Source organism: Cnephaeus nilssonii (assembly GCF_951640355.1).
Source record: "Cnephaeus nilssonii genome assembly, chromosome: 10".
NCBI lineage: Eukaryota > Metazoa > Chordata > Mammalia > Chiroptera > Vespertilionidae > Cnephaeus > Cnephaeus nilssonii.
This window is the reverse complement of record NC_137081.1, coordinates 75,826,573-75,847,694: the sequence shown is the minus strand read 5'-3', so window position 1 is coordinate 75,847,694 and position 21,122 is coordinate 75,826,573. Positions and strand designations below refer to the sequence as shown.

Sequence of the window (21,122 nt, the reverse complement as noted above, 5' to 3'; positions counted from 1 at the left end):
AGTGGAGTCATATATTTTCCTTTCATAAATGACTTAAAAAGAAACCTTCTAAACCTACAAAAAAACTTTCATGATTTGATTTGTATGCTTTAAGAAATCATATGTTGCTGTTTTATCTTGAATCATTATCTTGAATTTCAAGTTTATGGCACAAATGGATAGAACTCTTACCATGTATAGTAGGGAATAGGCTAGTACAAAGATTGTGGTACAGATTTTTATCTTGACTCATTTCAAACACTTTTTCCCATTCCTTCACAGTCATTTGGTTCTTAATGCTCTCAGCTGTCTGTTCCTCATCTCGGAGCTCTTTCCCTCCAAACTGAGGGATAGAGGAGAAAGGAAAAATATTAGTACAGAAACAGTCAAAATAACGTGAAAGAGAAGACACTGCACTACAAACAATTATAGTCTGGGAGGTCAACTTCAGAATCTGTTGACTATAAAGGTTTTTTAAAAATCCTCAACTAGTAAGTTCTAAGTTAATTAAGAGAGTATGTCATTTGTCCTGTGAATTAAAAAAACAAAAGCCACCACCACTGTTTTATATTGCTATCTAAATTTATGTGAATGGGCAAGATGAGCCATACTAAAATGCTAGTCCAATGATGCAAAGATCAAAAAGAAGTGACAGCCCTAGATGGTTTTGCTCAGTGAATAGAGCGTCGGCCTGTGGACCACAGGGTCCTCGGTTCGATTCCAGTCAAGGGCATGTACCTTGATTGCAGGCTCCTACCTGGCCTGGGCCCTAGGTGGTGGCATGCAGGAGGCAACCAATTGATGTGTTTCTCTCACATCGATGTTTCTCTCTGTCTTTCCTCTCTCTTTCACTCTCCCTAAAAATCAATGGAAAAATATAACAACAACAACAAAAAGAAGTGACAGAATAGTTATTATGTTCATTTCTTTTTCCAAAACTGGATGATTTTCCAAACTCTTTCTACCTGCTTTTCCATTCAGGACACAGGATCAAGTTCTGAACAACTATAATACACAGAGCCCATCACTCTCAGAAAGCAATTTACTTTACTTTCCAGATTACTAAATCTTTCTATTTGCACTTTCTCCAAGAGCATGAGAGGAACCATGATAATTGAAAAACATAAACCCCACCATGGATTACTTGTACCAGTGCTATTAAAGCAATGAGCTCTTACATGAAAACAAGATTTTTCCTTGTCAGAGAGACATGAAAAGATTTGATTTTAAAATTTAAAAAAATCAAATCTCAACAACCCATATCTCTAACATTAACTAGATAACTGAGAGGTTTCAGAAACCTATAACTTCGTGGCAGCCTTGGGGGACATCTTTCTCAAGCTTTGCTATTCTACTAAGACTCACCCTTGGGTTGGTTGGTGCAACACAACAGGCAAGAAAGACCAGCCTGTATGAAAGGTCCCTAACACCAAGGGCCCGGAGTCCTCGAATGCCTTCTGTCTCATATCCATCAACACCACTGACACGAGAGTTAGTTTCTGCACGTGCTCCTGAAAGATTGAATGATAAGTAGTTTCACAGCTCAAATATTGAAGGTGCTAAGTAAAAATTGCTCAAATACACAAAACCTATAAATCCAAAGATTTCATTTAGACTGATTTTTTTTCAGATCAGTACCTTCTGTAACAAAATCCATTAGTCTTTAATCTCATCATACTTCCCTGTTTACCCTTTGATTGGTAGGCCAAAATAAGATAAGGAAGATACAAGAAGCTAGATACTCTGCAGTTCAGGTAACAGAATTAGTTAGATTTGAGCCTCAGATTACCAACCTGGTGTGCTAAGCTTAGAGACATCAGGCACAACAATCAGCGTCCCTGTAAAGTCACACTTGTCACCAGCTTGAGCTGACTCCACAGCTTCAGCCCTCAAGATCACTTCTAAACTGCGTGGGATACTTCCTCGAGGAAGCTCAGCTTGAGTCTCTTGAATACGAACCTATAACAAAGAAAAATGGCCAAGAATAAGAGATCTTGTTCAAATGTCATACAATCTAAATTAAATGCCACAAATATTTACATATTTTAAACTATCTTACAATTTGCACTTTTGACATGTGCCATCATTTAGCATAAAAATTATCTACCCTAAAACTCCTTTCAATTTGGTAAAAGATTCTATCTATCTATTTATTTAAATATATTTTTATTGATTTCAGAGAGGAAGGGAGAATGAGAGATAGAGACATCAATGATAAGTAAGAATCATTGATCAGCTGCCTCCGGCACTCCACCCAATGAGGATTGAGCCTGCAACCCAGGCATGTGTCCCTGACCAGAATCGAACCTGGGACCCTTCAGTCCGCAGGCTGAAGCTCCATCCACTGAGCCAAACCGGCTAGGGCAAGATTATATCTATTTAAAATCTTCATTTTTCTCTCATTAAAAAGCATTGTTTCTTGTTTCCTCTTTGTTCAAATTGACTATGTAGTTATATATCTGTTCTGTGTTTCATAATTTATACTCTCCATCTCAATGCAACTGTTAACATTACTTAGACACTCATACTTTTACTATATTATTATTATACTAGAGGCCCAGTGCAGAAAATTCATGCACAGGGGTGTGTCCCTCAGCCTGGCCTGCACCCTCTCCAATCAGGACCCCCTGGGGGATGTCCAACTGCCAGTTTAGGCCCGATCCCGTAGGTAGACAGACATCACTCTCGCAATCCAGGACCACTGGCTCCTAACTGCTCGCCTGACTGCCTGATCGCCCCTAACCACCTCTGCCTGCCGGCCTGATCACCCCCTAACTGCCCCTCTGCCGACCTGACCATCCCCTAACTGCCCCCCCCCCCCCGCCGGCCTGATCACCCCTTGCCGCCCCCCTGCTGGCCTGATTGCCCCTAACTGCCTCTGCCTCGGCCCCTGCCACCGTGGCTTTGTCCGGAAGATGTCCGGTCTAATTAGCATATTACCCTTTTATTAGTATAGATTTTAAATGTAAGTATCAAGATACTTCACCCCTAAATATTTAAGCACTCAGCTCCTACAAATAAAGACAATCTCCTATGTAACCACAATATCCTTATCCCACCAAGAGGATTAAATAATATTTAATTCCATGTCTATTATTCAGTCCAACTTTAAATTTCGCCAATTGTTGCTGAAACCGGTTTGGCTCAGTGGATAGAGCGTTGGTCTGTGGACTGAAAGGTCCCAGGTTCGATTCCGGCCCAAGGGCATGTACATTGGTTGCGGGCACATCCCCGGTAGGGGGTGTGCAGGAGGCAGCTGGTCGATGTTTCTCTCTCATTGATGTTTCTGGCTCTCTCTATCCCTCTCCCTTCCTCTCTGTAAAAAATCAATAAAATATATTTATAAATAAATAAATAAATAAATAAATAAATAAATAAATAAATAAATTTCGCCAATTGTCAAAAATATCCTTTATTACAGGTGTTCTGTTTTCTTTTCAAACCAAGACCCAATGGGGTTGTTATCACGTTCTTTTTTAAATATAAAGTATCTCCTATCAAAAGTTGTTGATAGACTATTGTACTTCTTAAAAACCAAGTATAAGAATATTAGAAATACTAAGTGAGGATTGAAAACTGAATTAAATATTATTTTAGACTGGTACTCATTCCTCCATGCTCTAATGCTTGAACTGCTACAACTTTTTTTCCCCTTTGCATGTCCCAGAGTTACTAAGTCCTACAGAGATAAGAGCCCCTACACCTACTGCTACCAAACAACTATTGCCCAAATCACTACAACTGCCTAATTACTAGTCTCTTGTTAAATACTACAAACCAGTGTCCCATTAATCTTCCTTAAAAAATAAAAAAAAAATCATATCCTCTGAAATATATTTCCCTTATTTATTAAGATAGGTCCAAATCTGAGAGTTAAGGCTCCAAGTACCATTATGCCTCATACCAAATCATCTCTTAGATAATCTCCAATTTGGCTCCTCTACTTCAATCATGGTAATCCTCACTGCTACTGAGAAACATGTCCATTTGCACCTATCCTATTATTCATGTCGTCTCTCTCCTAACCACCTACTCAAAGTCTTACACCAACAAGTCTGTACTTCTCCAAAGTCCTCTTAACTCTAGTTAATATTGGTAATAATTACTATTTATTCTTTAACAAATACGTTTTGTCACAGCCTGAAGAGGCTTCCAATCCAGGTTATTGAAGGTTAAAACACATTTATAAACTGATAACCAAAATTTGCATTAAGAGTTTTTGGCTTAAATCTGTGGTCACATTTGATGATCCTTGACTTAAAATAAAAACCGAGTTTAACACTGTCTAAATAAGCTTTTAAATAATAATTACAGGTGCCTAGAAGGGAATTATTAGCATAGGCTAAATCTGAACTTAACAAAAATTTAATAATTACCTTCTGAAAATCAACAAATCTTGATTTATTTGTATCTAGCAGGAATCTCTTTCTGTTGGCACAAACTGGATTTCGGCAGATGTTTGGCTGTGTGTATTTGAACTGCTGTTCTACATCCTTGATTACTGTCTGACAGTCCAAGCACAGGAAAGTTCCACTCACAAGCTCTGGGTGAACTGGGTGTGTCCGTACCACCTGCCCACTGATTCGAGTGAGCAAACCAATTCTGGATGAGGTGAGTTCTCGAATTCTGTTTAAGGATAAATGTCCCATTGGTGAACAAAGCACACCAAAGAAATAAGTAATTATAAAACGGGATAATCATATTTTTGTTTATATGCAAATATTTTTTGCTTATTTACAATTTCTAAATAAATATGTATTAAAGTATTTTCAAAATAAAGTTATCATGGGGGAAAAATTCAGAAGTTCAGAAACATTTTACTGCACAAACCCATTTTATATTAAATAACTTGGTAACTTTATAAGTAATTTCAGTAGTTATTTTCAAAATATCACTTCGATTTCTTAAACAATTATTTAAGTTCTTTAAACGGTATGCCATTTAAGCTCTGACAAAATTTTCCACAGATTCATGAATTTCTGTGACTGTTTGTTTTCAAATTTTCTCACTTGACTAATTTCCCCCCAAATATCCCTCAAAGGTATTCTAAAATAAGACAATACTCAGAAATTGCTTCACTTAACTTACTTCTCATCCTATCTCCCTAGAAAAATACATTTCTCCAAAACTAAATTTTTTGGATAACTAGGCAAAACTTTACAAATCTAAGACTACAACCTCCTGAGTTTTCTGACAATTAAGTGATGCCTATACTATTTGGTAAGTTTCTTTTCTTCCAAAGAAGGGTTTCTTACTTGTGTCTGGTAGGTAGGTCTTGGAATGCCACATAAAAATCCTTGGCAAGAGGAATCTCTTTACGGTCTTTGACGAAAGTTTTTAAGGCCCGACATAGGTAGGGATAAACTCTAAAAAGCAAACAAAAAAAAGATCAACTGACATCTTCAAGAGGCTTATTATTACCAAGGCCTCCTTCCCCCTTCATGCTTGCCAACAGCTGAGACTAAGTCATTTCATCTGGTTACACCCAAGCCTTAGAATTTAACTACACAGGATACTTATATTATCTAGTTCAGGTTTGAGAGCCTATTTCAATCCTCTCTTATCCCTCCAAAAATAGATCTAAGACAGTAGAAATACCAAATATAAAATGCTATGCCCGAATACTCATGAGCCTACCTAATAAAATGGTAATATGCAAATTGACCGCACCTTTGCTACGCCCAAGCCACGCCCACCAGCCAATCAGGAGCGAGTATGCAAATTAACCCAACCAAGATGGCTACAGCCACAGAGAGCAAGGTTTCCCAGGCAACAGAGGAAGCCAAGCTTTCCGCATGCCCTTGCCAGGCCTAAGCCTCCACTCAAGCTACAAAGTTTCAATTATAGAAGGTAAACAAATTCAAACAGAATGGCAGCAGCACGGAGATGGAGAGACCAGGCCAGGGTTGCCCACAGCAACGGAGAAAGCAAAGCTTTCCACATACCCTCCGCTTAAGGCTACAAAGTTTCAATTATAGAAGGTGAATTAACGCAAACAGAAATGGCTGCCGGCCGTGGAGCATGCAGGAGACTTGGCCCCGCTCCAGGCTACAAAGTTTCAATTGTAGAAGGTAAATAAATTCCAGATACCAGGGCCTCTGCTTGGGTCGCCAGGGGGTGTGGCCAGCCTGCAAACACACCACAGGCCCCTTGCTCAGGCCGCCCCATGCCCCAAGGGAACCCCCACCCTGATCCGGGACATCCTTCAGGGCAAACCAGCTGGCCCCCACTCCTGCACCAGGCCTCTATACTATCTAATAAAAGAGTAATATGCAGATTGACCATCACTCCAACACATAATATGGCTTCCCCCATGTGGTCAAAGATCCTGCCCCCATGTGGACACAAGATGGCCACCACAAGATGGCCAGCAGGGGAGGGCAGTTGGGAGGCACCTGGCCTGCAAGGGAGGGCAGTTGGAGGCGATCAACCCTGCAGGGGAGGGCAGTTAGGGGTGACCGGGCCGGCAGAGGAGGGAAGTTGGGGGCAAACAGGCTGGCAGAGGAGCAGTTAGGCATCAATCAGGCTGGCAGCAGAGTGGTTAGGGGGTGATCAGGCTGGCAGGCAGGCGAGCAGTTGGGAGCCAGCAGTCCTGGTTTGTGAGAGGAATGTCCGACTGCCCGTTTAGGCCCGATCCCAGGGGTCCCAGATTGGAGAGGGTACAGGCTGGGCTGAGGGACACCCCCCCCCTCCGTGCACGAATTTCGTGCACCGGGCCTCTAGTCTTTAAATAATTATTTAGAACCACACTGTAGGCCACTTCTCTGTCCAAGAAGACTCTATCTGAAAAATCTGGAAGGAGGGAGTTACAATCTACCACGGCAGCTTTTCATTTGGTGTCGAGGCCACAATTAATTTTTCTAGGTTTAATTCTTGATTGGTAAAAAATGGATGAGCCCTAACTGGTTTGGCTCAGTGGATAGAGCATCAGCCTGCAGACTGAAGGGTCCCAGGTTCGATTCCAGTCAAGGGCATGTACTTTGGTTGCCCAGTACAGGGTGTGCAAGAAGCAGCTGATCGATGTTTCTCTCTCATCGATGTTTCTAACTCTCTATCCCTCTCCCTTCCTCTCTGTAAAAAATCAATAAAATATATTTTTTTAAAAAATGGATGAGGTCAGGGGAGGAATGTGTGTACATCAAATATCAGCAGAAATGGTCCATTTGACTGGTTAGACTGAAGTGGCCCATGTCCTCTTGATAGAAGTCCCAACAGCTGCTGCATCCTGGCTGAAGGAGGGACCTGGAATCCTTTGAAAAATTAGCTGCTTTCATGAGACAGAATTATTGCATGACCCGTGCATGAGGTATGGGCATGGGTATTTCTATCACCAGCCCTGATTTTCTACCTCCCTCTTACTTGTCAGTACAACTTTACCGCTGCATACTTTCACAATAAACTGCTGCTTATCTCTCCAACCATTCCTCATGGTCAGATATGACTAAAAACATGAAGACAAGTCCTCCACCACTTCATAGTTCACCAGGTAAAGGAACAGGGCTGTGTCTCCTTACTCCTGGGCCTCCATTTCTTTCACAATGGTCCACAATATTTAATTTAACCCAATTTTATTTATACAGACTGTCACATTTATTAATCCAAATAAAAAGGTATGTTAGAAAATGCTTCTCGTTTTATGTAGCAATCAGAAACAAAATTGAAGCCTACATTATTAAATATAACTAATTTCTACCAAAAAAATATCAATCTGCTCTTAAAATATTTTCAAAGGATTTTATATGACATAGAAAAATGTTATACTGTTAAGTGAAAAGGACAGGATGCTCTACTGATAGTATGATCCAAATAATTACAGATACGCAGAAATACATAAAAATGTGTCAAGAGATCCTTAGGAAGCTCTGCACTTGAAGACCTAGAAGGCTCCTGGAACTTTGTTGGCACAGACCTGTTAATGATAGTTAACTATGGGTGGCGGATTACAAATGTACAGATGATTTTACTCTCCCTACTTTTCTCTATTTTCTAAATTTTCTACATTATATATTACTTTTATAATCAGAAAAAAAATTTAAATTTTAAGAGAACAACGTTACTGCTGTAAAGACATCTCTGATTAAGAACAGTATCCAGAGGATGAGAAACCAAGATGGCGCCATACGTAAACACCCAAACTGCTGCCTTGCACAACAACTTCAAAACTACAACTAAAAGACAAAACGGACATCATCCAGAACCACAGGAAGGCTGGCTGAGTGGAAATTCTACAACTAGAAGGAAAGAGAAAAGCACACTGAGACTCAGGAGCTGCGGAAGTAAAGTGCAGAGGTACGGAGGCGCGTGCACGTGGAGAGGGCTAGCAACTGGGTACACGGCTGTCTTTTTCAACCCGCAGGGAGACACAAACTCCGGACTGCTCTGAACTCCAGTTCCGGGCGAGACTCTGGGGACCCAGACTCATATGGGGAGAAACTGGACTGTCTGGCAGCGGGTGGAACTCGAGGGCAGCTTTCTCTCAGAGGTGCTTGCAGCGATTACCAAGGGACACTGAGACCCGGGGGCCTCTTAGGGCAGGGCTGATGGGAAGCCATTGCTGTTTGCTCCGTCCTGAGACTCCACCCCATCCAAGCTGTGCGCAGAGGCTTTTGCATATGAATGGCCTGGTCCTTTAAAATCTAAAATTTTACCTAATAGACTGTATCTGAGTCAGAGAGACCAAGAACATCCAAAAGAAGGCCCAAGGCCCCACAGCAGCTTGCACTGCTTCACAGCTGGGCCTCATCTGGGCACCTCCAAAACCCAAACAAAGAAGAGGAATCTGCAGATCTCTCCGTAGCTCCTGCAGGGTGGCTTCAGGCAGAGGCTAAATTAGCACCTCCTTAGAGATCCAAGAGTCAGTGTACTCAAGGATCAAAGTGGGACCATCCAGATTACAATTCCTCAGATCCATAAGGGACACACTCAGGGGGCAGACTCAGTGAGCACCAAAGCCCCACTGAAGCAAGTCTTGTCTCATAAGGGTGTCTCCAGCACAGAAGTTCTCCCATCGTAGACCCAGCTGACCCTCACAGCCAATTGGCCTGGAGGTCAATTCCTCCCAGTGATACCAACAACAATCAAGGCTTAACTACAACAAGACTGTGCACACAGCCCACAAAGGGGTGCACCAAGAGTGTCCACCTCAGGTAACTGGGGAAGCTGAGCCACTGGGCCCTATAGGACACCTAGCACACAAAGCCACTCTATCAACTCAGGGAAGCAGCCAAAATGCGGAGACAAAGAAACAGGTCACAAATGACAGAAATTGAGGAAAGCAAACGACTGGATATAGAATTCAAAACCATGGTTATAAGGGTTTTCAAGAATTTTCTAGAAAAGGCTGATAAATTTAGTGAGACCCTCGAGGATATGAAAAAGGACCAACTAGAAATTAAGCATACACTGACTGAAATAAAAAATAATATACAGAGATCCAACAGCAGACTGTAGAGGACCGCAAGAATCAAATCAAAGATTTTAAATACAAAGAAGCAAAAAACACCCAACAAGAAAAGCAAAAAGCAAAAAGCAAAAAGAATCCAAAAATTTGAAGATAGTGTAAGAAGCCTCTGGGACAACTTCAAGCGTACCAACATCCGAATTATGGGGGTGCCAGAAGAAGAGAGAGAGCAAGATATTGAAAACCTATTTGAAGAAATAATGACAGAAAATTTCCCCCACCTGGTGAAAGAAATAGACTTACAAGTCCAGGAAGCGCAAAGAACCCCAAACAAAAGGAATCCAAAGAGGACCACATCAAGACACATCATAATTAAAATGCCAAGAGCAAAAGACAAAGAGAGAATATTAAAAGCAGTAAGAGAAAAACAGTTAGTTACCTACAAGGGAGCACCCATACGACTGTCAGCTGATTTCTCAACAGAAACTATGCAGGCCAGAAGGGAGTGGCAAGAAATATTCAAAGTGATGAATAGCAAGAACCTACAACCACGATTACTCTACCCAGCAAAGCTATCATTCAGAATTGAAGGTCAGACAAAGAGCTTCACAGATAAGAAAAAGCTAAAAGGAGGGGACAGAAACCAAGATGGCGGCATAAGGTAAACACCTAATTGTTGCCTACCACAACAATTTTGAAACTACAACTGAAAAACAGAGCGCACACCGTCCAGAACCACCGGAAAGCTGGCAGAGTGGAAAACATACAACTAGAGAAAAAAGAGAAGGGGACGCTGAGCCTCAGGAGCTGTGGAGGTGCGGAGATCCGTGAGCGCGGAAAGGGCAGGCGGCTGAATACACGGCAGGCTTGCTCGCAGCGCGCGCGCGGAGAGGGAGGGCAACAGACGCTGCGTGGCTAGCTTTCTCGTTTGGGAGAAAAACAAAACCTCCCGACTGCACTGAAATCCAGCTGCAGTCGGGGAGAAACTGGTCTGTTTGGCAGCGGGCGAGGCTTGAAAGCTGCCTTCTCTCAGAGGCGCGCAGCCATTGATTAGGGCACGGAGAAACGGGCCCTCTTAGGGCGGCGCGGATGGAAACCAAGTTTGTCTGCGTCATTCTGAGACTCCGCCCCATCCAAGCTGAGCACAGCCCTCCCAGTGGCTGGATTTCTCGTTCGGGAGAAAAACAAAACCTCCGGTCTGCAATGAAATCCAGCCCCAGCTGGGGAGAAACTGGTCTGTTAGGCAGCGGGAGAGGCTCGAAAGCTGCTTTCTCTCATAGGCGCGCAGCCATTAATTCGGGCACGGAGAAACCGGCCCTCTTAGGGCGGAGCAGACGGGAAACCAAAGCTTGTCTGCGCCACCCTGAGACTCCGCCCCATCCAAGCTGAGCACAGAAGCTCTCCCAGCGGAGACACTGCTGATCCTCACAGCCAACTGGCTTGGAGATCAACTCCTGCCAGTGATACCAACAATCCCAACCACTCTGAACTCCAGTTTCTGGGGACACGCGGGGGAACCCAGATGCCTACGGGACTCTCGGCCATCGGTCGGAGAGTGAGAGTGACTTTTCTGTCGGTGTGAACGACACCAGATTTCAACCACTCTCATAAGGGACACATTCAAGAGGCAGACTCAGTGAGCACCAAAGCCCTACTGTGTCTCCAGCACAGCAATTCTTCCGTTATAGACACAGCAGGCCCTCACAACTAATTGGACCGGAGGTCAATTCCTCCCAGTGTACCAACAGCAATCAGGGCTTTTAACTACACCAAGACTTTCCACTCAGCCCACAAAGGGGGGTACCAAGAGCGACCACCTAGGGTGATTGGGGAAACTGAGCTACCGGCCCCTATAGGTCACCAACCACACAAAGCCACTCCATCAACACAGGGAGGCAGCCAAAATGTGGAGACATCGAAGTATGTCAGAAGTAGGAGAGATAGATGAAAGCAAACTAATGGACGACACAGTGTTCAGAACCATATTTATAAGGTTACTCAAGAATCTTCTAAAAACCGCTGAGAAACTTGGAGAGACCTTCAAGGACCTAAATGAGAATACCAAAAAAATGGAAAAGGACCAGTCAGAAATTATGCATACACTGTCTGAAATAAAGAATATACAGAGTAGACCACCGCACCCGAAGAGTCAAACCAAAGATCTGGAATATGAGGAAGAAAAAAACACCCAACCAGAGAGGTGGGAAGAAAGAAGAATCCAAAAGTGTGAGGATAGCATAAGGAGCCTCCGGGATGGCTTTAAGCATACCAATATCCGAATTTTTGGGGTGCCAGAAGAGAGCAAGATACTGAAAACCCATTTGAAGAAATAATGACAGAAAACTTCCCCCACCTGGTGAAAGAAATAGACTTACAGGTTCAGGAAGCGCAAAGAACCCCAAACAAGAGGAATCCAAAGAGGACCACACTAAGACACATCATAATTAAAATGCCAAGGGCAAAAGACAAAGAGAGAATCTTACAAGCAGCAAGAGAAGAACAGTTAGTTACCTACAAGGGAGCACCCATACGACTGTCAGCTGATTTCTCAACAGAAACTATGCAGGCCAGATGGGAATGGCAAGAAATATTCAAAGTGATGAATAGCAAGAACCTACAACCAAGACTACTCTACCCAGCAAAGTTAGCATTCAGAATTGAAGGGCAGATAAAGAGCTTCCCAGATAAGAAAAAGCTATAGGAGTTCATCACCACCAAACCAGTATTATATGAAATGCTGAAAGGTATTCTTTAAAAAGAGGAAAAGGAAAAGAGTAAAGATAAAAATTATGAACAACAAATACATATCTATCAACAAGTGATTCTAAAAATCAAGTGAATTAAAAATCTGAGGAACAGAATAAACTGGTGAATATAATAGAATCAGAGGCATAGAATGGGAGTGGATTGATAATTCTCAGGGGGAAAGGGGTGTCTGTGTGTGGGGTATGGGAAGAGACTGGACAAAAATCATACACCTATGGATAACGACAACGGGGGGGAGGGAACTGGATGATGGGGAGATATGGGGGGAAAAAAGGAGAAACAATTGTAAAAATCTGAACAATAAAGATTTATTAAAAAAAAAAAAAAAAAAAAAAAAAAAAAAAGCTAAAGGAGTTCATCACCGCCAAACCAGTATTATATGAAATGCTGAAAGGTATTCTTTAAGAAGAGGAAGAAGAAGAAAAAGGTAAAGATAAAAATTATGAACAACAAATACACGTCTATCAACAAGTGAATCTAAAAATCAAGTGAATTAAAAATCTGATGAACAGAATAAACTGGTGAATATAATAGAATCAGGGGCATAGAAAGGGAGTGGACTGACAATTCTTGGGGGAGAGGGGTGTGGGGGGTACAGGAAGAGACTGGACAAAAATCGTACACCTCTGGATGAGGACAGTGCGGGGGTGGGGTGGGGGGGGGGTAAGGGCAGAGGTGGGGTGGGAACCGGGTGGAGGGGAGCTATGGGGGGGAAAAGAGAAACAATTGTAATAATCTGAACAATAAAGATTTATTAAAAAATTAAAAATAAATAAATAAATAAATAGATAGATAGATAGATAGATAGGACAGGATCCACACACTTTCTCAAAACTCCTATGGGGTGGGTAGGGGTGGGGAATCGAATGACAGCAATAGCATGGAATACCTGACACAAAGTAAATGGTCCTCTTAAAACTTAGGAAAACTATATAGAAAGCAAAGGTTTTCAACATTTGCATGTGAAAAATATTCAGCTTCGGGCCTAAGTTAGTTCAGAGCAATACTAACATGACCACTGGCTGTATCAAAGGGCCTCTATCACAGCTGCCCTTCTGCCTCACTAATGAACACTTCCAGTCCAAACAGAACTGGCCTCCCAGAAAGAAGATTAATATACCATACCTATAGAACTCCTCTTGAATGGTGGTGGAAAGTTGCTGATTAAACTGCTCCAGGTCCACAAAACTTACAACCAATGTGTTTCTCTCAGGACGAATTAGCTCTTCTGCTAACTGCAAGTACTTAGTTTCTCCATCACTGTTCTGGAACCTGCAGATACATGCAAATCAGATTAAATTGAAGAACTAGGCAGTAAAAAAAAGAATCCAAATGCCTGGTAATTCAGTGTATTGATTAAAGATCATCAGCTTTAGGGTCAGACAGGCCCATTTTCACAGTTGTGTAACTTGGGGCAAGTTACTTATCCTCCTAAACCTGCCCCTCTCCTATTTGAAAAAAATTAAAACAAAATGAAATAAAGCAGATAATGACATCACTTTATCTCATAAGATTACTGTGAATATTAAATGAGAAAATGCCTGTAAAATGTTTTATGCAGAGCCTAGAACACAGAAAAACTGTGTTTTAATATTTTCTAATCAACAAATGCTAACTATTCTTTTATTATTGTTATATATAACTAAAATGAGGAAATGTTCAACCAAGAAATTCAGGTCAAAATCTAAAAACTCAATTTCTATAGGGAAAACTGATAGGTGTGTTTTTGGTTTATGAACCAGAATAAAAATAAATATATACACACAAAATAAATGTTTTTGTTTTTTTTCTAAAAGGAGTATCATACAAACATATTTATTTTTTGTTCTTTTTTTTTTAAAAAAATGTTTTTATCACCTGGCTGGCATGGCTCAGTGGTTGAGTGTTGACCTATGAACCAGAGGTCACAGTTCGATTCCTGGTTGCAGGCTCGATCCTCAGTTTGGATCCCCAGTGTGGAGCGTGCAGGAGGCAGCCAATCAATGATTCTCTCTCATCATTGATATTTCTGTCTCCCCCTCTTCCTTCCTCTCTGAAATCAATAAAAATATTTTTCTTTAAGTATTAAGGGATAGAGATAGAAACATCAATGAGAGTGAAGTATCATCAATCAGCTGCCTCCTGCACACCCCATACTGCAGTGAGTGAGCCTGAAACCCAGGCATGTGACCTGACTGGGATTCCAACCGGTGATCTCTTGATTTCTGGGTCGATGCTCAACCACTGAACCACACCAGCCGGGCCTGCTTTTTGTTCTTTTAACATGACATGATTTGTTGTTGTTTTTTAAGCATCACCCGAGGATATTTTTCCATTGATTTTTAGAGAGAATGGGAGAGGGAAAGACAGAGAGAAATATCGATGTGAAAGAAACATCAATTGCCTGCTGCATGCACCCCAACCAGGGTCCCGGCCCAGGAGGACCCTGCAACTGAAGTACATGCCTTTGAACGGAATCAAACTGGCACCCTTCAGTCCACAGACCGACACTCTATTCACTGAGCCAAACTGGCTAGGGCGAAGATTAGTTTTTGAAGCAAAAATCAATTCCTCCTTCAAATACAGCATGTTCTGTTAAATATTTACTGAACATCATCTATCTGCAAAGCATTATACCAGAAGTAACTACAGATGAAAATGACAATGTTCCTATCCTAGGGTTGACAGTTTCATAAGAGATACTCCTACTAAAAAGTGGTACTGGATAACCTAAATATCCATCACAAATAATTAAAGAAAATGTGGTATACACATACATTGAATACTACTCAGCCTTAAAAAAGGAAATTCTGCAATGTGTCAATATGCATGAAGCTTGAAGACATTATGCTAAGTGAAATAAGGCAATCACCAAAAAGATAAATACTGCTTGATTCTACTTACAAGATATCTAAAATAGTCAAATTTATAATAAAAACTGTAATGGTGGTTGCCAGGGGATGAAGGAAGAGGAAAATGCTAATCAACCGGTATAAAGTTTCAGTCAAGAAAGATGATGAATATGATCTAACATTGTACCTATATTCAACAATAAGATATTGTATAGTTAAAAATTTGTTAAGAAGGTAAACCTCGTGTGTTCTTTCCATAATAAAATAAAAGAGGGGAAAAGGTAAAAAAAAAGTACAAGAAATGTGATAGGGGATTATTAACTAATCCTACCTAACATCTAGAAAGGCCTCATGCATATAAAAGGTGGCACTGGAAATTTAGCCTTGATAGACTTAAAATCCGAAAGGATAAGACGTGGTAGATAGACTAGCTACAGATGTCTGCAAATACATGGTGGTCAGAAAAGGTATGGGAGGAGCGTGGACAGCAGTCTGGATGGGGAAGATGAAACGGAAAAAGAGCTGTGAAGAATTTGAGCTTTTTCCATAAGCAATGGCAAACCAAAGTTGGTATTTTGAAAGGAAGTAACATTTTATTCTCCAACAAAGTACAAGGACTGTCTTGTTCATCATTATCCCCAGCATCTAGGTGTATGTTAACTGCAAGGTTGTGAAGGCAATTATATTATTTGTTAAAACAAAACCCTAATCTTTGTAATATGGTGTGGTGGCTAGGTGGGGTTAAGGATGGGATTTACAATGAAGATGAAGTGGCTGACAGGTAAAGATATATATAAGAAGTTTTATTAGCAGATATAATGGGAAACGGTAGATTGGGAACATAAAGGAAGCAAGGACTGGTGCTGCCTGAAAGGTTTATACAGTTTCACAGGAGATGTGAGTCTATGAGTCTAGCTGGGCTTTGAAGGATGAATACCTGACAGGCAGAAAATAACACTGCCACAGGTAGGGAAATATAAATACAATTACGGTTTTAAGTATATCAGAATTTCAGAGGACAGCAGACTTACTCACGAATGTCAAAGTGTGAAAACCCAAGTGTCCATGGACAGATGAAAAGACACACAAAATGTGTATATACATGCTATATACATGTAATGGAATACTATTCAGTTTTAAAAAGGAAATTCTGGCCCAGCCAGCGGGGTTCAGCCGTTGAGCATCAACCTATGAACCAAGAGGTCAGGGTTCGGTATCCAGTCAGGGCACTTGCACGGGTTCCAGGCTCCATCCCCGGTGGGGAGCATGCAGGAGGCAGCCAATCAGCGATTCTTTCTCATCATTGATGTTTCGATCTCTCTCCCTCTCCCTTACTCTATGAAACCAATAAAAATATATTTAAAAAATAAGTAAGTAAAAAATAATAAAAAGGAAATTCTGGCACATGCTATAACATGGATGCACCTTGACATCACGCTAAGTGAAATAAGCTGGTCACAAAAGGACAAATACCGTGTGACTGCAAGCATATGAGGCACTGTCAAGTTCACAGGCAGAAAGTAGAATGGAGGTTGCCAAGTATTGGGGGTGGAGGGAAAGGGGAGTTGTTGTTTAATGGGTGCAGAGTTAGACTGTGGGAAGAGGAAGAGTTCTGGAGAATGGCGATGATGGCTGCACGAATAAGGTGAAAGCCACCGAACTCTACGCTTACAAAAGGTTAAAGTGGTAAACTTTATGCTATGTATATTTTACATAACAATAACAGTAATAAAAAGAATTTCATAGGACATTCCACAGTGTTTACACGTCATCCCGGAGGCAGCCGAGGCCACGCTATAAAAGGGAGTATCTGCACTATCCGTAAAGCAGTAACTGGTGGCGGTGGCGGAAAGCCCGGGAGGGGGTTGGGAGAGGCCAGGGGCCCAGAAGGGGAAAGGAAAAGGTGGGGATAGAGGCTGGAAAGAAGGAGGGATGGCGGGAGCCGGGAGCATGTTCAGCTACGTTTACAGCAGGGCAGGGCGCACCCGAGCACCTGCCAAACCACAGGGTCCACTCTAGTCCTTTCCTCTCCAGGCGCCACGGGCTGCCAAGGTCCTCGGGGCCCCTAACACCGGGGTCCTGGCTGTCTGGTCCCATCAGGCCTCTGCCAGGCTTCCAACGCCAGCTCGGCCTCCCGCTCGAACCTGCCAACGTGCGGCCCAGCTGGACAGGTACTTGACCCCGCCGCGCCGGTTTCTGCACAGGCAACCTGGGGCTGCACGACCGCCGAGGCGGGAATGAGTGACGGGAGCAAAGCGCTCAGCACGGGCCTGGGCACAGGAAGAGTTGGAGGAAGGGCTCGCCGGGGTTTCACGCCAGGAAACCAGCCCGGCCTGCCCCAGGCGCCTCGCCGAGGGCCGGTTAAGCACCATGTGGGCGGTGGGCCGCTCCCCGAGGCGCGCGACCCCTCGGTTCCGAACTCGCGCGGGCCCCACGCGCCGGGCACGGGGCTCCCCGGGCTCCGGAAGTAGAGAGGGGCGGCTCGGGAAGTTCCGCCAAGAAGGGCAGCCCGCGACTTACTCCTCTAGGAAGTCCAGGAAGAGCTTCTGGCACTTCTCGGCCACCTCGTCGCGCACTACTACGTGCTGGCTGCCGGCGCCCGGCTCCGCGGCCGCCGCGAGGTCCATCGCTGCTTAGGGCTGAGGGGCCACCGCAGTCACACTCGGCCGCCTCTAGTCGCGTCTCCCCCGCCGCCGCTTTGCGCGCGCCGCCGCCGCCGCCGCCGTCTCAGCCCCGCCTCCTCGTCGGCCGGAGCCAATCGTGGCGCAGGGATCGGCGATTTCGCGCCAAGCCTGCCCAATGAGCACGGCTTCTTCCCCAGCCCCGCCCACGTCGCAGGGATTTCGCGCCAAATGCAAAGACCCGAAGGAAGCGGGAGTTCAGCTTTTGCGCCTGCGCAGTGTGGTCGGGTCCCTGGGGAATTTGGTTTCTAGAGCAAGGCCGGGTCTTTGGGTGGTTTTTTAAATGTTCTTCAAATCATTCCACTTATATCAATTGAACAGTAGGCGTAAAGCTCTGTGGAAGAGAAAAACAAGTAAGATTTAGACCTCCTGCTTGAGTTGTCTAATTGGAGGAAGTAAACTGTACACCAGCTGGTAAAACGAAAAGAGCCTAGCCCTAGCCGGTTTGGCTCAGTGGATAGAGCATAGGCCTGTGGACTAAAGGGTCCCAGGTTCGCCCTAGCCGGTTTGGCTCAGTGGATAGAGCATAGGCCTGTGGACTCAAGGGTCCCAGGTTCAATTCCGGTCAAATGCATGTACAGGCTTGATTGGTCCATCAAGGTTGCAGGCTTGATCCCCAGTGGGATGCGTACTCAGGGGAGAGTTGGCATAGTTATTCTGGTAATGCTGACCTGGGAAAATCAAGGTAAGGGGACTGGGCCTTTGACTCCCGCATCAACCAGTTATTGAATGCGGGATGCCCTTGGGGAAGAAGTGTAACTAAGTGAAGCAGCTTATGTTGGTCAAAGGCAATTCCCAGAGGCTATGGCTTTTAGCCTTCAACAGCCAACAGTCCCAGTGGCTGGTGGGCAATGAACTTCTGAAGAGGGTATCTGGGTGGCACATCACAGTGTTATAGAATAGTAAGAAGCTAGAAAAATTCCAGGACAAGCAGAATGGGGAAACTAGGACAGATAGTTAAAGAGCAGTTTGCAGACACCTAGTAAATCCTATCTTCCTTAAACCAAGGACACTTGAGAGTCAATGGTTTGCACTCCTCCCCAGAGGGTAGATAGCTTAAATTACCCTACTCAGGGAGACAACAGAAATACAATTAGTGCTATTTGCCAACCATACCCAAGGACAGACAAGAGAATAAATCTCATTTTGGTACATCAACATAAAGCTGATGACTATTCTATTGATCCAACCCTAAGACCTCCCCTAAATCCCTAAATGCCCAGCCTTTAAAACCCCTGAAAATGAAGGTTCCCCCTCACCCACCACGTATGCCCTAACCTCTAAGGGACCGCATATGACTTGCAACCAGAGGAGCAATGGACAGCAGCTGCTCAGTCCCAGGGTGCTATCCCTCCAAGGAACATTCCCTTCCCCTTCTCCTTCCCCCACAGGAATGTATGCCCTAACTTGTAAGGGACCTCATGAGACTTGCAACCAGGGCAGCAACGGGCAGCAGCAGCTTGTCCAGGCTAACTCCCTGAACCTGTCTTCAAGGCCCCCTATTCTCTGACTTCCCAGTGAGCAAACGCAGCCCAGCCTACATTCATCTGTTGCTTCTTCCATGCCCTTCCTTGTTTCACTCTCCTAAGTATATTTTTGCTGCAATAAAAAATTCTTGCTTGCTTTTCTACGCTTTGTCTCTTGATTGAAATCTCCCTCAAGAAGACAAAAACCAATGTCTCCTCATCTCCTCTTCTTGTCATCTCCCAGCTGGTAACCCCAAGCAGTAACAACAGCATCAACCACAGCTCACCCTTGCACCTCTCAGATTCACTTGCTTTGTGTATTAATTCCATCTTCAAGGTTTCTCTCTCCTCTCTTCTATAAGGAGGTCTCACAGGAGGTACCTGAAGAAGACTTCTGCCCAGGGCCTCAGAAAAAGAGACCCAGGAAAGAATGAACATAAATATGTGAGGAGTATGACCACTGGAGATATCACCTCCAGGATGTGGTATGTAACCCTAAATCAATAACCATTGTAACATGCATGGTGCCTGTTAGGTAGAATACAAGGGTCCGAGATTCAAGAGGTGGAAGGAGTGGCCCTGTTCGCCATCAATTCCAGTGATCCACTTAGTGTGGAGAAGGCAGCTTACCCCTGTGAGTCCTGCCAGGGAAAGCCTATGGCCAGGCCTGAAAATTCATATTTTATTTATTTACTTATTTAATATCTTTATTGTTGAGAGTATTACAGATGTCCCCTCCCTTTTTATCTCCCCATTGCCCTCTTTCACCCAGATCCCACCCCACCCTAGACCTTTACCACCCTATTGTCTGTGTCCATGGGTAATGCATATATGCATATAAGTTCTTTTTCTTTTCTTTTTGCTGTGACTCCAGACAGGATCCCAAGAGGAGTTTTACCATCTGTTCTCTGGGTTTTATGGAGACTAACTTTACCCTTCTGTGTTAGCCTCTTAAGGCACTGAGTCAACCTTAAAAGGGCAGAGGAAAGGGCGACTGCATATAAGTCCTTTAGTTAGTCTTTTACTGTCCCCTCCTCCCCTTCCTTCTGATATTCATCAGTCTATTCCATGTTTCTATGTCTATAGTTCTATTTTATTCATCAGTTTCTTTTCTTCATTAGATTCCTTGTACATTTATTTTGATTTTTAGATTCAGTTGTTGATAGATATGTATTCACTGCCATTTTATTGTGCTATGTTTTTTATCTTCTTTTTCTTCTTCAAGAAGATTCTTCAACACTTAAATTACATTAAGTAATACTCCTTTAGCTTTTGTAAAAAAAACACTCAACCACTGAGCCATGCCGGCTGGGCCCTCCCTTAACTTTTTTTTTGTATGTGAAGCTCTTTATCTGACCTTTAATTCAAAAAGATAACTTTGCTGGGTAGAGTAATCTTGGTTGTAGGTCCTTGCTATTCATCACTTTGAATATTTCTTGCCACTCCCTTCTGGCCTGCAAAGTTTCTGTTGAGAAATCAGCTGACAGTAGTATTTATGCTCCCTTGTAGGTAACTAACTACTGTTTTTAAGATTCTCTCTTTGGCCCTAGCTGGTTTGACTCAGTGGATAGAGCACTGGCCTGTGGACTGAGGGGTCCTGGGTTTTATTCCAGTCAAGGGCACATGCCTGGGTTATGGGCTCAATCCCCAGTAGGGGGCATGCAGGAGGCAGCTGATCAATGATTCTCTCTCATCATTGATGTTTCTCTCTTTCTCTCCCTTTCCCTTCCTCTCTGAAATCAATTAAAAAAAAAAGTTTCTCTCTTTGTTTTTAACCCTTGGCATTTTAATTATGATGTGTCTTGGTGTGGGACTCTTTGGGTTTCTCTTATTTGGGACTCTGTGCTTCCTGGACTTATAAGTCTAATTCTTCCACCAGGTAGGGGAAGTTTTCTGTCATTATTTTTTCAAATAGGTTTTCAATATCTTACTCTCTCTCTTCTCCTTCTGGCACCCCCATAATGCAAATGCTGGTACCCTTGAAGTTGTCTTTAGAGGT

The 21,122-nt window shown here is 43.3% G+C and overlaps 1 protein-coding gene across 1 annotated transcript in view; it reads right to left on the bottom strand.

The window, feature by feature from the left end:
• MCM6 (minichromosome maintenance complex component 6) overlaps positions 1-17,690 on the bottom strand; it is a 40,697-nt gene extending 23,007 nt beyond the window's left edge. The window contains 7 exon segments of the mRNA XM_079783060.1: positions 172-322; positions 1,345-1,490; positions 1,773-1,938; positions 4,356-4,605; positions 5,235-5,345; positions 13,271-13,417; positions 17,497-17,690. Coding sequence (XP_079639186.1) covers positions 172-322; positions 1,345-1,490; positions 1,773-1,938; positions 4,356-4,605; positions 5,235-5,345; positions 13,271-13,417; positions 17,497-17,603 — 1,078 coding nt within the window. The 5' untranslated portion in view covers positions 17,604-17,690.
• Between the last annotated feature and the right edge of the window lie 3,432 nt (positions 17,691-21,122).